General features: G+C 44.3%; 1 protein-coding gene across 2 annotated transcripts in view; it reads right to left on the bottom strand.

Moving 5' to 3' along the window:
• Positions 1 to 2,348: 2,348 nt before the first annotated feature.
• poc1a (POC1 centriolar protein A) overlaps positions 2,349 to 20,072 on the bottom strand; it is a 41,487-nt gene continuing 23,763 nt past the window's right edge. For both annotated transcript variants that reach the window (XM_060910135.1, XM_060910136.1), the window contains 2 exons: positions 12,098 to 12,301; positions 2,349 to 2,716 (listed from right to left, as the gene is read on the bottom strand). In XM_060910135.1, coding sequence (XP_060766118.1) covers positions 2,606 to 2,716; positions 12,098 to 12,301 — 315 coding nt within the window. In that variant the 3' untranslated portion in view covers positions 2,349 to 2,605. The remainder of the gene's footprint in view (positions 2,717 to 12,097; positions 12,302 to 20,072) is intronic.

Here is a 20,072-nt window from a genome sequence, read left to right on the forward strand (position 1 = left end):
CTAGCTCCTCCCTCTCAGTAACCACTCTTGCCAGAGGCACAGGAACCGCCTCTCTTCATGGTTTTAGGAAATTAAGGCAGTATATTTTATCTGTTAGTGCAAATTCCTGTAATCAAGTGCCCCTGTTGTACAGTCGGGATTGTCATTTTGGGGCCTGATGGAAAAATGTGGCGGAAAGTGGGTTCAGGAGGCTGGTTTGGGGCCCCCCCACAGCTTGGTTCTGGGGAGCTGGGACCAGGGAAGGACTAGGAGTGAGTGAGAGAGGGGCAAGGGGACACCTGGACCACAACTCACCATCACATGATCCTCCACCAGCTGAATGGCTTCATCCAGGGGCACGGACTGGTGGCGCTGGACCTACCCCACCATTCCTGTCAGGAGTCAACCAACAAGTTGCTCCAGTACCACCAGCTCGATGATATGTTCCACGTCCCACTCCTCTGCCATTAACTACTCTCGACAGGAGTCCTTCAGCTGCTGTGCATAAGCAAGGTTGCAGAGCCTATTCCACCTCCGGCCATTCCCACGCAGCTGCCACACACTCAACGAGCTCCAGGAAGGCCTCCAGATTATCTGTGGAGGCCATCTTGGTGAGCATCACATGTGGCATAGTGGCAGGGACACAGCTGGAGATGTGGTGGGATGCAGCAGCTTCTGGAGTGCCCACCAGCTCTCAACCTGCTCCTGCATGAGGGCTTCGAAGCACAGCTGCTGCTCTAGGGTCCTGATGATCTCGCTGAGGGTGGAGGCTTCTGTGGTGGTGCCGGGTTCTTCCCCAAGCCCAGGTTTCGGCACCACTGTAGAACCCAGTGTGTGAAGGTGTGGAGGAAGGCAGCATGGTATGACGGGGTAATTAATATCCTAATGGCGCAAGTAATACAATAATTTAATAATGTATTTAAACTCACATTAACACCGGTGCTTAGTGTTAACCTTTACTCGAATGCGGTAACAATTTTTTTCACTTTAATATAAACGGATGTTCTGATGTATGGAGGGTATAATGTCCGTGTATACAGTGGTGTATTTATGTAGACATTATAACAGGACAGGGATATGAGTGAAGTTTATCAGCAGTAAAGACTTCCCCTTTAAATCCCCAGCATCATTAAAGGGATGTTTTTCTTTCTTCCGGAAGTGAAACTGGAAGAGGGAAGTGAGTGAAAACGGAAAAAGACGTGAATGAAGCCTCAGTTCCCAGAATGAAACACCCCCCCGAAATTTCCCACCTGGGAGAACCTGAGAAACAAGAATGACATGGAGAGAAATCTCTCACATACAAATAATAATCCAGGTGTATTCAGTTCCAGAAGAATGAAATATTAAAATTATTTTCATAAATCATTATTTGTTATTTTTGCTGGTTTTGATTCAAAACACACACACACACACACACACACACACACACACACACAGTTTAAATCTTTAACTCTCTTATAAAATAAACACTAATCTGTCTGATTCAACTGTGACTCACAGACAGTGAGCTGGAGCGAGAGTCTGAATTTAACGTCACAACTCTGAGCAGAAACAAAGACACAGAACAAATTCAGGAGGGAAAAATGAAAAATGTATCCAGATGTTATCGCTATAAGAGGCCAAAGAGAGGAGGAAGAAAACCCGTCTGAGCTCTTCTCCTCCTCTCGGCCTCGTGGGCCACATGTGCAGATTGCAGTTGCTCCATTTCATTAAATTCCAACATAAAAACATTAAATGTGAGCCGTTTCTTCGTTTATCTGCAGCTTTGATTCAGCACTAAACCCTTCACCCTTCTGTTTGATCCTCTGATAAAATTATTCACTCATCTTTCTTTATTTCTTGCCATCTCGCTAACAGAGAACATTTCAGAACGTTTAAACTAATGGATTTATAAGCAGTTCTGGCTGTTATGTTATAGAAATAACATTCATTCAATGTTCTAAAAACGTCTGCTGTAATCAGGGTTAGCTTCATAACATTATTAGAACGTTTCTCACATTCGACTACCTTCAGAAATACACATACTAACATTCAGAAAATGTTAAAGTAACATTGTTGGAACACTAAAAACTGATATGCGAAATGATTACAGAGCCGATAATGTTGCGTGCGATAAACTGTTACTGCAGAAACTTTGTTGTAAAATTGGCTAACAGTTACAGCATGCTAATTTTATACTTAAAATAATTAACAGTATAATAATTAGCCCAATACCGAACAGGTTGCTAAAATATCAGTTAGTAAAAAATTAGATGAACATTCGCTGTATACTTAGCTCCCTTGCTAGCTAACGGTTTACTAATGACATAAACCTGCTGCAGGAAAACAATCATTAGTTTTCATGAACACAGTTTATGATGAAACACAGATTTAGCAGACTTATAAAAGTTTAATGTAAAACACAAACAGCATAGAGTTCACACACTAAACTAAAACAAAAATATAAAAGTGATAAAACACAGCTGGTTTAAAAGTCACTGCTGCCACAACAAACGTGTAAACATCTCACTGCTAGCAGCTAACGCGCTGAAGAACAGGATGGTTTAAAGAGTGTCTTTTCCCGCTGGTGTAAAAAAGAGTCACAGGTTCAGAGAAGGTGAGAAAGAGGGAACGGAGCTGTTAGAGATCAGACCGATTCTCGGGTTTGGAGCTGAAGACTGATTTTGTGCTGGTTCTCCACACATTCCTTCAGTTTGTCCTCCGTCAGTGTCAGTCTCTGTTCCAATATGGCCACTGTCTGCAGAGAGAGAGAGAGAGAGAGATAAAAGGGATGAAAGTTAAAATCTATGGAAAAAGTAAAGTGTGATTTTCGTTAATAACCCACACAGTGAGTGTGCTCCTGATCACAGAGGCGCTTCATTAACATCAGTAACACGTGAACACTCCAGTGATCTGCTCAGAGTTTATGGTTAAAGAAGCTGAAGCGTCCAAGCTCTGGATCACACTGTTACAGCCTTCACTCAGCGTGTCCCACTGGATCCCGACCCCTCACACTCTGTACTTATTACTGAGCTCTTACACACACACACACACACACACACACACACACACACACACACACACACACGTGTGTTTCACTGCTCACTTCAACAACGTGACTTTAATCCAAAAGCTGAAAAACTCAAAACAAATCTGCTAAAAAAAAAAAAAATGTAAATGTCAGGTTGGGCCCAAAGTGTTCTTTTGAAGGAAACTTCAGGAATAAAAATCTCTACAGTTCCAATCAATAAACAAAACGTTTTTGTACATGACACATTTAAATGATGTTATTCAGACCCTCCAGGATTTCGCGATGTTGCAATTTGCAAATTCAACCAATCCCCGCGAATTCAGGGCGGTGTTGCAATTATATCCAATCACCGCAACTTTCCCGCAAATTTGACCAATCATTGGCGTCGTCTTGAGGTGACGTCGACAAACTACCTTCCGCCTTACTTCCAGTGTTGCCAGATTGGGCGGTTTCCCGCCCAGTTGGGGGGTTTCAAGTGCATTTTGGCGGGTTTTGAATATATTTTGGGCTGGAAAACGTCAGCAGTATCTGGCAACACTGCTTACTTCCGTGTTTCCGTTCAAGAGAAGCAGCATGTGCGAGTCAGTGTTTATACAGGCTTAAATTCTGAAAGTGTGTTATGTTTACATTATTTTTTTACTTAATACAAGAAATTAATGGATGCCAACATTTTTGCCAAAATGGTATTTTATTTTCCATTGTTTAGTCAGCTTCAGCATCATACTGTGAGATTCTGTTCAAATTGTTTTTTTTCTTCTATGAAGCCTGAGCCATTTATTTTATTAGTTTATAATTATTGTTTAATTTAGTCTTCAGGAGAGACTGCCTGCACACAGTACTAGTATTAATAGTTTTTTTCTTACATGAAAGCTGAGGCATTTATATTATATTTTAAGGTAACTTCATGTTGTGCTGTGAGGTTCTCTGCACTTTAACTTTTGAACCAACAGGTGCATTTGGATAAGTAAAGCCTATTTTTCTGCATTTTTGTAGTCCTGGTCATCTTTTATATTGGTAAAGTTGTTTATAGGACCATTTCTCAGTGTAACCAGCGTTCTATTTCCTTCACTCCAGACCGCCAGGGCGGTGCTGAAAGCACTAGTGGAAGACGAATACCAACCCAGTCACGAGGAATTCAGAAGAGCATCACCACCTTCTGGAAGAACAGCTGCACACAGCAATGGCATGGACACAACATTTAGCCTGTAGTACCGGGCAAATGTACATGTATTGGACCAAGTTGCAGCAGCACAAATGTCAGAGAGTGGTACGCTCCAGAGAGCTGCCCATGATGTTGCCTGAGCACGCGTCGAATGGCAGCGGACAGGAGAGGGCACAGTATGTCCCATAGATTCATAGTCATGGGTGATTGCCTCCACAACCCAACGGGAGAGCCGCTGCTTGGACAGAGGCCTTCCTCTCGGAGCACCACCAAAACAAACAAACAAACAAACAATTGGTCTGTCGTACGAAAGGCTGCCGTCCTATCAAAATAAAACCTCAGAGCCCTGACAGGGCACAACTCTGCACACAAGTCCGTCCTGTCCGCCGGTATAGCAGTCAGCAAAATCGGCTGGTTGCTAAACTGGGGAGATAAGACTTTCGGGAGGAAAGCTGGGTTAGGCCACAATGAAACACTGTCAAACACAGGGCCCCAATGAAGACAAACAGTACTCACCGAGAGGACATGTAGCTCACTCACACGCCGGACTGTTGTGATGGCAAGGAGAAAAGCCGTTTTAACAGAGAGCCACTTAATGTCAGATGCTGACAGGGGCTCATAAGGAGGCAAGCAAAGGGATTCAAGCACAGTGTTCAGATCCCATGACGGACTCCGCACAAAACGAGGAGGATTAAGACGAAATGCCCCTCTCAAAAAGGCTACCACCAGCCGGTGGGACCCAAGTAAAACACCTCCAACCTCTGAACGGTGGGCTGTTAGTGCTGCAACATACACCTTAAGTGTAGATGCAGCCCTGCCAAGCTCTAAAAGGTGCTGCAGAAAATCTAAAGTCTGTGGAACAGAGCAGCTTAGGGGGTCAATGTTGCGCTCCGCACACCAATCACAGAACACCTTCCACTTGCCTGCATACAAGCGTCGGGTAGATTCTGCACGTGCGTTCACCACAGTGTTCCTGGTCCCTTCTGAACACTCCAGTAGTAGCCCTGGGGCCCCAAGGACCACACCCAGAGCTTCAGGCGTTCGGGACATGGGTGTTGAATCCTGCCCTCCATCTGCGTCAGCAAGTCAGGCCTGCTGGGCAGCTGACAAGGGGGTCCCACTAGTAGTGACAGCAGGAGCTGGAACCATGGCCTGGATGGCCAATGAGGAGCTATCAATAGCACATGGTGACTGTGATCGTGCACACGGCAGAGTCCTCCACAACAGTGGTAGAGGGGGAAAGGCATAAAGGATGGCCCTCGGCCAGTCGTGGGCCAGAGCATCCTGGCCCAATGCTGCCGTTTCTTCTCCCAGGGAAAACCATGTCGGACAATGAGTTGTCTGACTGCTCGCAAACAGGTCCACAGTTGCTCTCCCATAGGTTTTCCAGATCTGTTCCACCATGTCTGGATGCAGTTTCCAATCCCCTTGAGACACTTTGCCACGTGACAGAGCATCTGCCACACTGTTTAGGCGTTCAGGTAGATAAGATGCTTTTATGGAAAAGAGGTTGTCCTGAGCCCATACTAGGAGACTGTGAGCCACCTGAAGCGCAGCTACAGACCTTGTGCCCCCCTGATGATTGATAGAAAAAAACAGTTGCCACATTGTCTGTACGTACCAATACACGTTTGCCCTGTAGCACTTCCTGAAAGTGGCGCAACGTCAGAAACACCGCCATCAACTCCAGTGTGTTGATGTGGGACGTGCGCCACGGGGCAGGTCAGGTGCCGTTCACACCTTACCGACGCCAGACTCCACCCCAACCCATGAGGGAAGCATCTGTCCGGATAACCTCCCACCGTCCCGGTGGGGGACCAAGTGGAACTCCACGAGTGAGAAAGTGTGCCTGGGACCAAGGTCTTAGCGTGAGCATGCAACAGCATGTTATTCTCACCCTCATGTGTCTGTCTTGCACTGGACACAGACGCAGTTGAAGAAGCCATCTCTGAAAAGCCCTTAGCCACAGAAGACCCAGAGGAATGACTACTGAGGCCACTGTAAGCTTCCCCAACAGCTGAAGGAGAGAAACATAACGCTGAGTTCCCCCGACACGAAGGTGGTTCACTCCAGTGAGAATTGAACTTATTCTGTCTGGCGTGGGACTGGCCAGCATAGTATTCGAATCCAGGGCAAGGCCGATGAAATGTGTTGCCTGGACTGGGACCAGTTTGCACTTCCTCTGGTTCAACCTTCTTAAATCTAAAATTGGCCTGAACCCGCCGTCTTTCTTTGGAACGAGAAAAGAAACTGAAAAGAAACCCCCTGGGTGAACAATGGGGTCGACCATCTCTATGGCTCCTTTTTGTAGTAACAACTGAACTTCTCTCGACAAGGCTTCTGCCTGTCTTGAATTGGTTATAACTGTCTGCCTCACACCCGAATGCATTGGTGGCCGGCGGCAGAATTGCAGGCGGTACCCTTCTGAAAGGGTGGTGAGTAGCCATTGGTTGGTTGTTATTTCGCGCCAACACGCTAGCTGGCTTCCTGTAAAAACTCCTGCCACTGGCCCTGACCTGTCAGTGGTCCTGTCTACGTTTTTCAGAAGGGATGGGGGGGGGGGGGGGGGGGGGCGACGACGGCGGGGAGGACCCGTCTGTTGAAAAGGGCGAAAACTCACGTGTGGCTGAGCGCCACCCTGCCTGGCCGAGGGAGATGAGGGAGGTGGGGGATTGGGGGCCTGCTGCTGGGGTCGATGGAGAGACCTTTGTGCAGCTCTAAGGGCCACATGCCTAAAGCGTGAGGCAGAAGGGTTTGGCGGAGCTCTGAAAGTGGGTGCTACGCCCACATGACGGGAGCAAGACTCTGTAACAGACACACGTCTGTCAAGGGCCTCTTGAGCTGCTGGCCCAAAGACCTGTCCAGGTGCCAGTGGGAGGTGCCTCAGGTTGTTCCTGCATACTTCTGGCAGAGGCGATTGAGCCAGCCACACTTGTCGATGGGCTTGCAGCAAGGTGCCCAAGGTAGTGCCACACTGGTTGGCAATGACACCCATAGCCGGCAGTGCAAGTTCCAGTACCTCAGCCGCCAGTGGGTCTGCCGATGATGTGTTGAGTGTCGAGTGCAGCATAAGCACGTGTGCCAGTGAGTTAGACACCCTGCCAAGAAAGGCAGTAGAGTTGTAAGCACGAGAAAGTAGCTTGTCTGTGCGGCGGCACTCAGTGTTAGGGCAACGCACCTGCTCCCGAAGTGCTTCATCGGGAGACACAATGAGCGAAGCAATGCTTGATTCGACTACTGGCATGCTACCCAAGCCAACAGCACCGGGGTCCTGCATCTCCGCAAGCAAGCGAGACATCTGGTCTGGACGGGCAGGTTTCGTAGCAGCCTCCAGGGCAGAGGCCACCACAGAAGTAAAGTCACGACACTGTGGAATTACCAGAGAGCCGCGCTGAACACGGCACAGGAACATGTTCTCAGATCTGGTAGGAGGCGCCAGGGTGTCCAACTGCAAACGTGCAAGCAAAGCCTTCAGTGTGGCCTCCACCGAACCCACCACTGAGGCAGACTCCCCAGATCGCCCAGAGGTAACATCACTGCCTGAATCACGGGGCTCAACACCTGGCAGGACTTCGCTTGGTGGCTGCGCCGAGGAAGACGACTGACTGAAAAAGGTGTCTGAGGCAGCCACAGACATCACTTCCTCTTGGTCAGGTGGCTGAGAACATGAGCCAACGGGTGACCAGGAGGCAGGCGGTGCAGGCTGTTCCTCTACAGTACCTACCTGTGCCCCTGCTGTGGGGGGGCCTTGCAAGCAGAGGCAGCAGATGCTCCACTGTAGATAAGAGCAGTTCCACTTTACGCTCTAACTCAGAAGACCTAGATTTTTTGCGCTGTTTTGCATGCACTGGTGGTAAAAGCCTATGCTTACGCTGTGTCTGAGAATCCGAGAGCAGAAAACTGCTAGACGCATGTTCCATACCAGCCAACCGCGCCTGGCTAACAGTAAGTGGCATTAACGCACAGGAAGGGCATGGATCAGACATTGCCTCCCTTAGATGTTGCATGCCAAGGCACTCTGCGCAGCGATCATGTGCATCCAGCACCTCCATTAGATTGGGGCAAGTGGAACAACCTCACTGAATCCACCTCAGTGTCTACTCACCCACGATTTTTTTTTTTTTAAGAAGCAAGGTGTAGCGCTGCTTGCTAGCCTGGCAACCAAGGCTAGCGAGTTCGCAAGCACAACTTTACCGCTACAGACAAGGATTTACTAGCAACCAGAAAAACGATGCTCATGTAAAGTTGTAAGTACACGTTAACGTTATTGGCAACCAATTCGCTAACTCACTCAACACTGACAAACCTGCCGGCAACCGAACAGTTTGTGACAAGACCGATATAATAGCCGTCCCTGAAAACTTGGCAGCCAAGATTCAGTGACTATCGATACATAAACAACCTCAAAATAATGTTAACCAAGTTACCTTAGCGACCAAACAGCTCGCGTGGAGTCGAGTCCCACTGAAGTCCTCTTCAGTCACGAGCTGCACTGTAGATTGTCGCAGATATTCCCACAGTTAACTGATAACACACACACAATTCCAATAGAAGAGATGCGATTCCAACGCGAGAAAAAAGAAGAGGCCAAATGACGTGGGCTGTTGCCTTATATAGGCAGGCACGTCATACATCATGAGATGACAACTTTTGTATGCGATTCTCGAAACGCGCGGATGCAAAGATCCTTCCACTAGTGCTTTCAGCACCGCCCTGGCGGTCTGGAGTGAAGGAAATAGAACCAACACTTTCCTTCAAAACCTTTAATTTTCAATAATTTCAATTTCGTTGTACTTGTGGCAATGACAATAAAGACATATTCATATTCATATTCATTTAAGAAAAACGTGGATCTGGACCACCATCTTCCTCACATGATTAAAGTTTAATGAGCTGACGTGGTGTACGAGCTTACAATCAGAATCACGCACCACTGAGTGCCAGGCTTAATTAAACTCCGCCCACACACGTGAATATTCAGTCTTTAGTCCTTCCTGAGGTCTGAACACAAACCCGCATGATTTCTGAAGCGAGCGCTGAGTGCCAGCGTCTGGGAACGCCATTAAAATAACTCAAATAAAACAAATTCTTATTTCTGTAAATTATAAACCATCCTGAAATAAACAGAGCAGGAGATCGGGTTTTTAAAACCACAGTTTGTATAAAATCAATTAACAGCATTTTATTTCTATTTCTGACCTTGAAGCCGTAAGAACGGTTCGAGAAGCTCAACTCCAGTTTCACACTAAAGGGAATTAATCAGGTTTTATATTTCCTTCCTGCAGCAGTGTGATTTCCTGATCAATAAACCGGGGGGGGGAGCAGAGAGAGATGGAGGGATACAGAGAGAGAGACGGAGGGAGAGAGAGATGGAGGGAGACACAGAGAGACGGAGGGAGAAAGAGATGGAGGGAGACAGAGAGAGAGAGAGACGGAGGGAGACACAGAGAGACGGAGGGAGAGAGAGATGGAGGGAGAAACAGAGAGAGAGACAGAGGGAGAGAGAGATGGAGGGAGGGAGAGAGAGACGGAGGGAGGGAGAGATGGAGGGAGACAGAGAGAGAGACGGAGGGAGACACAGAGAGAGAGAGAGAGAGAGAGAGACGGAGGGAGACAGAGAGAGAGACAGAGGGAGAGAGACAGACAGACAAAGGGAGATAGAAAAAGAGAGAGAGCACGCACGAGAGAGTGAGAGACAGAAAGAGAGAGCGAGATCAGATGGATGCTGTATGACTCAGACTGAAAACCTGGTTCAAAAAACAAAATAAAAGGAAAAAACCAAGAATATTTGTACATGACTAATGCAGTCGTCTACAATTCTGTATCATTTATTTAGATTTTTTTCGGAGAGATAATCCTCAACATGTATCCTACAATAATCTTCATAAAACTGTGATTAATAAACTAAAGGTGAGAGAATAATTCAGCAGGGAATTATATTTATTATTTTCTATATTATCGATATCTGTAGCCAGTAGTGTTTATAATCTCATGAACTGAACTCTCTTGTTTTGTTGTGTGTGTGTGTCCTTGATTTCTTGTAAATTATTCATCTCTCCCTCCAGCTGCTGGAGTTTTTTTTGTTTCTGTGTGCTGTACGTTAGCCGTTAGCGCTGCGTTGATCTGTACATCAGCAAAAGCACCTCAGCATCATCCGAAGAGGAAGCAGGCAAACGCTGCAAGTGTAAATAAAGGTCATAACCCTGAAAAAGGAAGTGTAGAGTTTAAACCTTCTGTGAAATGAAAGCAATTAAAGGATGTAATGATGCAGAGACTCGAACAAAAAAAACAAAACAAAAAAAACCCCAAACAATTCTAATAAACTCTCACATCTGGAGGTGGAGGAGATGGAAGATGTTTTTCCAACAGATGTGAGCTGAAGAACAGAAAGAACACAGCGAGAATAAAGCTCAGCGAGATGCGACTTAATAACGAGAAGCAACTCAAAGGTCGTGCAGTTTCACCATCTTGTTTCCTATTGGCTCACAGGACTGAGGTTTATGAATATTCATAGGTCAGATTTTATCACCTACATAAAAACTGGTGCAAATGGAAAGAAGCCTCAACCAGAAGCATGTACACCTCTTTCAGGCCGTGCCCTCAGTCCCCTTCAGTGAACTGGCTTTTCCACCAGGTGAACGTTTCATTTGTTTCGTCCATTTTAACTGAAACGAGCAGAAACGCACCAAATTCAGGTGGCTCCTGTATCACCATAGCAACGGGTTAAACACTGTAAACGCTTCAACTATAAAAGTAAAGCTTGAGCGTTATATCATATAAAAAAAAAAATCATGATTCTCAGACATTTCTACAACAAACAGTGTGCATCACAGTAAACAGGTTCACAGCACTGCACTACCGTTACATAAAAAATAACAAAAATGAAGATTTATATTTAAATATATACGTTTTATTTTCAATAAGCCCTCCCTCAAAAAATCCCTAAAAAGTTATACAATTTTAGCATCAGCTTCTTCCAGTTTTTAAATATATATAAAAAAATTTTAATTATGATAAAAATATCCACAGTATCTCAGAAGCGTATTGTGACCTGATTTATCACGATATTTATATTCTTGTTGAATCGCTCAGCACTGACTCTCACCAGTTCGAGACTCGTACAGCAGACGCTGCGCTGATGAGAAACAGATCAAATGAAAGTGGTACAGTGAGGGAAATGAATGTAATATAAATGGCATTTTCCCTGCGACTCCCCCCCCGACAGGTTTCCCCATTACACCACACCAGGGAGGGTGAAGGTCGTCACCGGGTGTCTCTGAGGCGTGAGACATCACACAGCCATCTGATGCAGCATAACACACTCGGAGGAATCCGCTATCTGCCCACTTCCACACACTCGAGCTCACAGACGCTGGTGATTGGCTAGCGTGAGTGTAAATGACAGTAGTGTGTAGGTGACCCCGCCCTCTCTGAGAGCACTTTTAGGAGGAGTTTTGCTCTCTTGATTGTTGTGGCATCACTGGAATTAGAGCTCATGAGCTCCTGATGATAGGACCAATGCTTATGAAGTAAATGTGTGTAATGTTCAGACGGGCATGTTTTAGTGGCTTGTGGTGATCATGTGATTGCTCTAAAACTGAGGCATGGGGGGTTTGCTCCGAGTGTGTGTGTGTTTCGCGCCGAGCTCCATGCTGCTCGGTTTATTCCTGAGAGCTGCAGCTGAACTCTGAGTTTAGAGTTTCACCTCCCCGCTGAGGTTCTCTGTTCCACCCTGTGTTAATAATTCAGTAGCACTCAGAGCAGAGTGAACACTTGTGTAAAGGGCACTACAAACCTCAGCACACCACAGTAACATTCTCCACAATGACATCAGTTCATTCTGAATAACCGCCATAACGCTGAATAAACAAATTCATCATGATTTAGGTTTTAGATGCTATCATGCTAAAAGAAATGTAAACGTGTGTGTGTGTGTGTGTGTGTACCTGTGTGAGGACGTCGAGTTGACCCACTATGTGCTGCAGTGTTGTAGTGAGTGTAGGAGAGATGGGCGTGTCTGACACAGACGCTTCAAAGTGATCCGTTTGGATCAGCTCAGTGTGGGCGGAGTCACGGCGAGTATCTTGTCTGTGAGATGTGCGAGTGCTCAGACTGGATTGGCAGCGAGACACATCTGAGACACCTGGAGCCTATGGAGCACACAGACATATTTACACTGAGACACACACACACACACACACACACACACAGAGCTACGCTGCATGAAGCCGAGTTCACGCTGCGAGTGTAGTTCAGATTTCTCAGGACTGTGGTCTCTGAGGCTCGGATATTTTCAGTGTGTTTGATTCTCTTGGTGAAGAACAGCAGTGCTGAGAGTCCGAGAGGAAATCGGATCCATCCGCTGTCACGCGCAGCAGATTCCTGAATCCAGTTTATCCTGCGTCTATTAGTGTGTGAGAGCAAGGACAAAACAAACACAATATCATCAACATCACTTCTATAAGGAGCGATTTGTTACGTCAAACCCAACCACAACACACTCCTGATAACACACACAAAACAGCTCCGATTCTCTTTGCAGAACAGTCGATCCTCACTGCTGCGGCTCCAAGAACAATCACAGGATTCTCTCTCTTTTCTCTCGTTTCCATAAAATACAGTCACAGAGTCAGATGATGGACAGATCTCACGTTTAACTCATTGAGAGAGTGATTTGGGGATCAGGTGCGTTTCAGAGAGGAAACACTCCAGCTGAAAGAGGGTGAAGTGCGTGAGCCTCATCTGACAGACAGACAGACAGACAGATAAAGACAGACAGCTTGACCAATAGATGGGCAGACGGTTAAGGGACAGACAGATAAATATAGAGACATTTTGACAGACAGACATAATAAAAAGCAAAGAGAGAATAAAAAACTGTCTCCATCTCCCAGTCTCACTCTCAATCCATCTGTCTGTCTGACTTCACATTCGCAGGTCTGACAGACATCTGAAGAAGTTATGTCTGGGTGTGTGTGTGTGTGTGGTAAATCCATCTGCTGCTCATTAGTCATGATGTTACGGTGGTGTGTGTGTGTGTGTATGTGTGTGTGTATTATAAATGTATGTAATAAACACAAAGCCTTGTGCTGCATCTCAGGACTTGAATTTGAGTTGAGGAATTGAACACACCTACACTCAAACATACTGTGTGAGCTCTCTCTCTCTCTCTCTCTCACACACACCCGGGTCTGGAGTATTGACCCAGATAGCCAGTGGGGGGAAAATAAACAGAAGGACAGCTGCCTTGCCATAGAGTTCCTCCAGCAAACATCTGGCCTACAGGTGCAGTTCAAGACGCTTCTGCTCCAGGCAGGTAAATATTTACCCCCGACCACACCCTCCCCCCACCACCCTCCCCCAAACCCTGCAGCTCTCGAAATAAGCCTCATGATGATCTGCACAACAGAGCAGCTTTAAATGAAACTGTAAACACACAACTCCTTTAATACACAGCACAGGTTTATATTAAATGCACTCGTTCAGGGTCGTTATCGTTTCTATAGTAACGGCTCATTCACAGGGGCGTGTCCAGCGAACGGTCCTCTGATAAGAAACCGAATAAAACGAGTGTAATCATTGACATGTGTGGAAGGAGTCTCCAGTGTCAGCGCTGTGGGACGGTCAGAGGTGAAGCAGGGAGCAAGTTTTCCGACGTCTTCAGGACAGACGAGTTTACACTTCTTTATGGTTTTTTGGAAACATGATGGAACAAGCTGCGATTTCTTCTGTCTTATTAACTTTATGAGGGAGAATAAAGAGAGAGTGGTGAGGGAAGGAGTGTTTATCGCTGCTGTAACATAAGTAACTACGTCCTCTCACTGAGATTAAATGGAACCATGAGTGGGGAAAAGGTATGACGTGTTGTTTATTAATAATTAAAAGTTGCAACTGTTGGTAAATCACTGTGGTGTAAGAGGAATAAAACACTTTGGAACGTGCTGTTAGAGGAAAATAATCAACTCCAGTGTGTTAACAGTAACTCTGCTTCATCACTCAGTACTGTTCTCAAACCCTGAAGGTAAATAAAGAAAAGAATAAATATATCATCCTGTACTGGAGCGCTCTCACACACACACACACACACACACACACACACACACACACACACACTCTTCACTGACTGTGAGGTGTGTTTCATCATCCCAAAAGTAATTTGAGTGTAAAACAGAGCAGTAAACACCGTGTCTGTGTTTAATCAGTCCACAGATCAGAGGTGTGTATTGTTCACGCATTAACACTCATCACTGCACCTCGTTACACTCCATAAACACTGCCGCGTGTTTACTTTTTAATCAGCAACGGCTAAATTAACACTCGCTGAAGTCATCCTGGTATTCATAAACAAAAGAAAATTACTGTAAAATTCCACAAATATTTCTTTTCATCTTCTTTGTTTATGTACAAAATTTTACTCTTTGGATAAATTACTTTAAAAAAATGAGCGTCTGAATGTGCTGAGAACGAGTGTTTAAAAAAGGCAGGATTATCTCTTGTTGAGTGGAGGATTTATATGTAGCTCAGTGCTCTCTCTCTCTCACACACACACACACACACACACACACACACCTTTCTGATGAATCACCTGGACTGGAAAATCCAACAGTGGAAAATTTCCTGAGGCTCCAATGAAACTGTGACAGAGCCATCAATACTCACTTCCTACACACACACACACACACACACACACACACAAAGCACAGGAAATGGACTCGTGCCGCAAACGTAGTTGAACACACTATGACTGTATTATTGAAGTGTGTCGTCACGTCTAATAAAATTAACACGTGCCGATTTTTTCAGCATTTCGGGATGCGAGTGTGACGGTAACTTTGGGCTTTCAGTGATTCTCTGAACTGATCTTTTTCTGTGACAGAATGATTATACATTACACACCTTTAATAGAAAAATAATAGAATTTGGTGCACGTTTTAATCAACACAGGATCAAAAATATACATACAGCCACCTGAAATTTGGTTAAATGTTCCTTCACAAGTTTCATCTTCTGTTCGCCATCAACAAGCTTCTGTCAGGGTTCTGGTCGGATATTTGTCATCTCTTCTGGGCAGAATTGGTCAATTTTAATTAAACGTGTGTTTACTGGAACGGACCCGACTTTTAGTCACAGTCCACATATTTCCAACAGGGTTGAGGTCAAGACTTGTTTTAAGCTTCATGTTCTCCTGCTTTATCCTCCACACCCAGCTCTGATGTGTGTTTGGGGTCATTGTCCTGTTGGAACACACAAGTGTGTCCAAGTTTCTGATGGTTTGAGGTTCTGCTGAAGAATTCTGAGGTTCTACATGATTCCATCCACTTTACACAATGCATCAATTCCACTGACAGTGAAACAGCCCCAGAGCCTGACGCTACCACCACCGTGCTTCACAGTTGGTAGAGTGCTCCTCTGGTAATTGTGGCCAAACAACTCATCTGACCATAAAACTTTCCTCCAGAAGGCTTGTTCTTTGTCCAGGTGCTCAGCTGTAAACTTTATTCAAGCTTGAAGGTGTGGATTTTGGAGCAGGAGCTTCTTTCTTGGGCAGCAGCCTCTCAGTCCATGCTGATGTAAAACTCTCCTGACTGTAGTCAGTGTTCCAGCAGCTTCCAGTTCATGGCAGGTCTGTTCTTTGGTGGTTCCTGACCATCTGAACTAGTTTCCTAATATGTAGTGGAAGTTCATTATGTCTGACTGTTTAAGATATTTTTAAGTTCGTTTCTTAGACAAGGATTTTAAGATCGTTACCTTGTTGACAGTTTCAGCGTGAATCGTCCGCCTTCCTCAGAACTGTCACCAGATGTCAGGTGGTGACGTGCCTTATCAGCTGATGTTACGTTACGGAGGCGTGAACGTCCTGTCTGATTTGACAGGTAGTTCACGCCTCCTGCTGTCAGGCCGCTCCCCCAGGACGGCGCTCCAGGTGTGCGACAGCGCGTACGCTCCCTCATCCCGGTTTATCGTCCTCTGCGCCCGCTTGCGTATCTCCACTGCCTCTAAAATCCAACGCTGGTATCTATTTTCTTCAGAGCGAATGACTCTGGCCTCTTCCTAATTCATTATGTGATTTTGTCGTTTGCAGTGGTCTGAAATGGCTGATTTTAGGTTTTCCTGGTGTGCTTTTTCTTTTTCAGATCTTGTGAGTCTTTTTGTTGTTTCTTTCTCACATTCTATTTGGTGTTCTTTCCTACGAGTGTGGAAGCATCTGCCCGTTTCACCAATATAGACTTTGTTACATGAACGGCAAGGGATTTCATAGAGGACATTGCATTTGTTGTCCGGTTGTATTTTGTCTTTGGGGTGAACTAGCAACTGTCGGAGGTTCTTGTATGGTTTGACCGGGGTGTTGACGTGGTATTTCCTCATGGATCGTTGGATGCGTTCTGTGACTCCTTTTATGTACGGTAGTGTGACAAAGCCCCGGTTTGTTTTTTTCCTTTGTTTGTGTCTGTAGTTTCCCTTTTCGGATTGCCCACGGTGGATATTGGCAGTTTTTTAATGCCTGTTGGACGTGTTGTTCCTCCTCCTGTCTGTCTTTCTCCTCCGTGATGTTCTGTGCTCGGTCGTATAGTGTTCTGATTACTGACATTTTGTGTGCGATGGGATGTTCAGATGTCCAGAGAAGATATTGGTCGGTGTGTGTAGGTTTTCTGTATGTTGTAATTCTAATGTTCCCTTCTTCTGTGTGGTGTATTTTTAAGTCCAAAAATGCTATTGTCTTGTCCGTTTCCTCTTCGTGTGTGAATTTGATGTTGCCTGTCTTGTCTGTGGAGTTTAAATGATCCGTGAGTTGTTGTGTGTGGCCTGTTTTGGTTATTTCGAGGACGTCATCAATGTATCGTTTCCAGAAAATGGGTTTGCAGTCGCCCGGTGCTGTTTCTATGGCTCGGGTTTCCAGATCCTCCATGAAAAAGTTGCATAGAGTGGCAGATAGCGGGTCCCCCATTGCAAATCCCTCTTTTTGTCTGTAAATTGTACCTCTGAATTGGAAATATGTGGAAGTCGAAATGAAATGAGGGATGAGGGAGCGTACGCGCTGTCGCACACCTGGAGCGCTGTCCTGGGGGAGCGACCTGACAGCAGGAGGCGTGAACTACCTGTCAAATCGGACAGGACGTTCACGCCTCCGTAACGTAACATCAGCTGATAAGGCACGTCACCACCTGACATCTGGTGACAGTTCTGAGGAAGGCGGAAGATTCACGCTGAAACTGTCAACAAGGTAACGATCTTAAAATCCTTGTCTAAGAAACGAACTTAAAAATATCTTGAACTAGTTTCCTCTCAGCTGACGGGGACAGTTTGGATCTCCTTCCAATAAAGTGGCTTCACCTCCCCATTGACTTGTACTTGCGTATAATTGTTTGGAATCTGTAGTTGTTTAGGAACGACGCCGAGACATTCCTGAGTGTAAATCTCTGATCCTTTTGTTGGTCAATCCAATGAGTGTCAATCCAACCCTTTTTTCATGTTGTACACAGAGAAGCTTCCAGCTGCAGCCAATCATCGCTGACAGGAAGTTAAGAGCCTTGGACTCGGAGAGTTAAAGACATTTCTGAACTTTCAGCTCCACCGAATTAACGATCCAAGTGGCTGTATGTATAATTTTGACCTCGTGTTGATTTCAGAAAACTCAAATTAAAACTTGTGCAGCAAGTTGTGTTTTTTTCTGATGAAAGATGTCTGATGTAAAATCATTCTGTCACAGAAAAAGAACAGGAGTGAGTTTCCCCAAAAGCATCGTAGCACAAAGATCATCATTAAATGGTAGCACGAGCATCACAATGAACACACTCACTCTCTCTCTCTCCTAGTTAAGATGCTCTTAGCATTAAGAGGTTTTTGGAAAACTCACCCCAGGAAGCTCCATATTCCCCTCACATTCACGTCCCTGTGAATGAGCCGTTACTATAGAAACGATAACGTATCAGGTGACATTATGCTAGCTGTGAAAACATGTTTTAACAGTTTGCTTGAAATTATGGGATGGCCTTAACTGAACAGGCCACGCCTACAAACTGAGAAATGCTGAAGAACACTGTAAAAGTGTGTTAATAACACAAACACTTCATTAAAGCAAACCCAAACAGAGTCCGAGCCCATCAGGTCGGTGATGTTCGTGTTACAGGTCAAAGAGTTCAATCGTTTCTCTCCCGGACAGACTCAGCCCCGCCCACTTCACAGACAAGAGACAAACACGCTAACCAGATAAACCAGTTACATCAGGAGCGAAAAAACCCAGAGGTGTTACCACGACTCAAAGTCTCACTCTCTCTCTCACACACACACACACACACACACACACACACACACACACACTTTATTTAGCTGTGATTAAGCATTTAGTTACAAACAAAAATGACTGAATCACAGATTTAAATGAAAATTAATTAGAGTATAAATGTGTAAAACCGTTAAAGTTGTGATTGTGGCTTTGTTCTGGAGCTGATCTGGAGTTCGTAAGGAAGTGGGATGAATTCTGTAAATTTGTGTTAATAAACCCTTCAAGTTACAATAATAATGTTATAAAGTGATTATATTTCCACAAATCATAAAAAAAGAAGTATTATATTTTAATGCGGTTGTGTTCCTGATGTGGCCACAAACAGAACTGAGAACTAAAGTAAAATACACCAACACGAGGGTTTAAAAAAACAACAACTCAATTTTATTCATTTATTAAAAAGATTATTACAAAATAAATCTCAGATACAATTAAGTATCAAATATTAATAATAAATATTGATGTACAGGAGGTTCAACATGGATTTTTACTTTTAGTTTGTGATTTTAAAATATTAAACCATAAAACTTTGATTCTTAATAAAAGTCTTTCAACATAAAATATTTATAATATGAAATTAAAATCTGACAAAAAGTCAGAGAGAGAACTTTTACTTCCAAGTTCTCATTTTATATCAAAAAAATTACAAAATTATACAAAAAAAAATCTGATAAATATTAAAATCAGAGAATAAAATTAGATAACAGGAGTGCTAATATTAAATATTAATAAATATTAACATTTTAATATTACTATAAGTTATTTATATCAAACTATGTTTTATATTTAATATCAGTCAATAATTAAATATAAAAAAATTCCAAAAATGTGTTATATTATTGTAATATTAGTAAAATATTAATTTTATATTTAATTGCACTAAATGCTATTTCAGAGCAATACATAAATCTTAATTGGAGGAATAAAATTAAATAATTGGACACTAAATATTAACATTAAATACATATAAAATATACTTAACAAATATATGAAATTGTAATGTTAATTTATATTTGTGCAAAATAAATTAAATACAATTAAATTTGTATAACAACATAAATCAAAATATAAATGTGTTAGTTATAAACGTGTCAGTGCCTGTACACACACACACACCTCTGACTTTAGGGAATTTTATTTCATTCTTCTCCATGAAGAGATTTTTCTTTTGCTCGACTCAGAGTCAGGATTGTTAGCATTAGCGTTAGCACTGTTCTGTCCACACAGTCACATGATGAGGTGATTAAAAGCCATTACAGTGCTGAGGAGGAAACGTTTCTGTGAACTCCAGTGAGGTGGAGAGCGGCAACGACATTTACACACACACACAGAGTTGCATCACTTTCTCAGAATCTCATCTTTAATACGACTTTAAAGGAAAACTCCACGTTTACTGTCGGAGCGAAATAAAAAGAAATCATGTTCACTCAATGCTGAAGTTGAAACTCCTCATACAGCTCTCATCCAGGCCACGCCCACCAGCCAGCTCTGCCCTATCACAGGACAGCTGCTATCGATGCTTCCTCTGAAACATGTGAAGCTCTGCACATCTTTTCCACACCCTCAGGAAAGCGCTATTTACCCTCTTCCACATACATGAGCTCACATGATTGGCAGGAGAGACCGTATGCCCCGCC

Source organism: Neoarius graeffei, chromosome 26 (assembly GCF_027579695.1).
Source record: "Neoarius graeffei isolate fNeoGra1 chromosome 26, fNeoGra1.pri, whole genome shotgun sequence".
Taxonomy (NCBI): domain Eukaryota; kingdom Metazoa; phylum Chordata; class Actinopteri; order Siluriformes; family Ariidae; genus Neoarius; species Neoarius graeffei.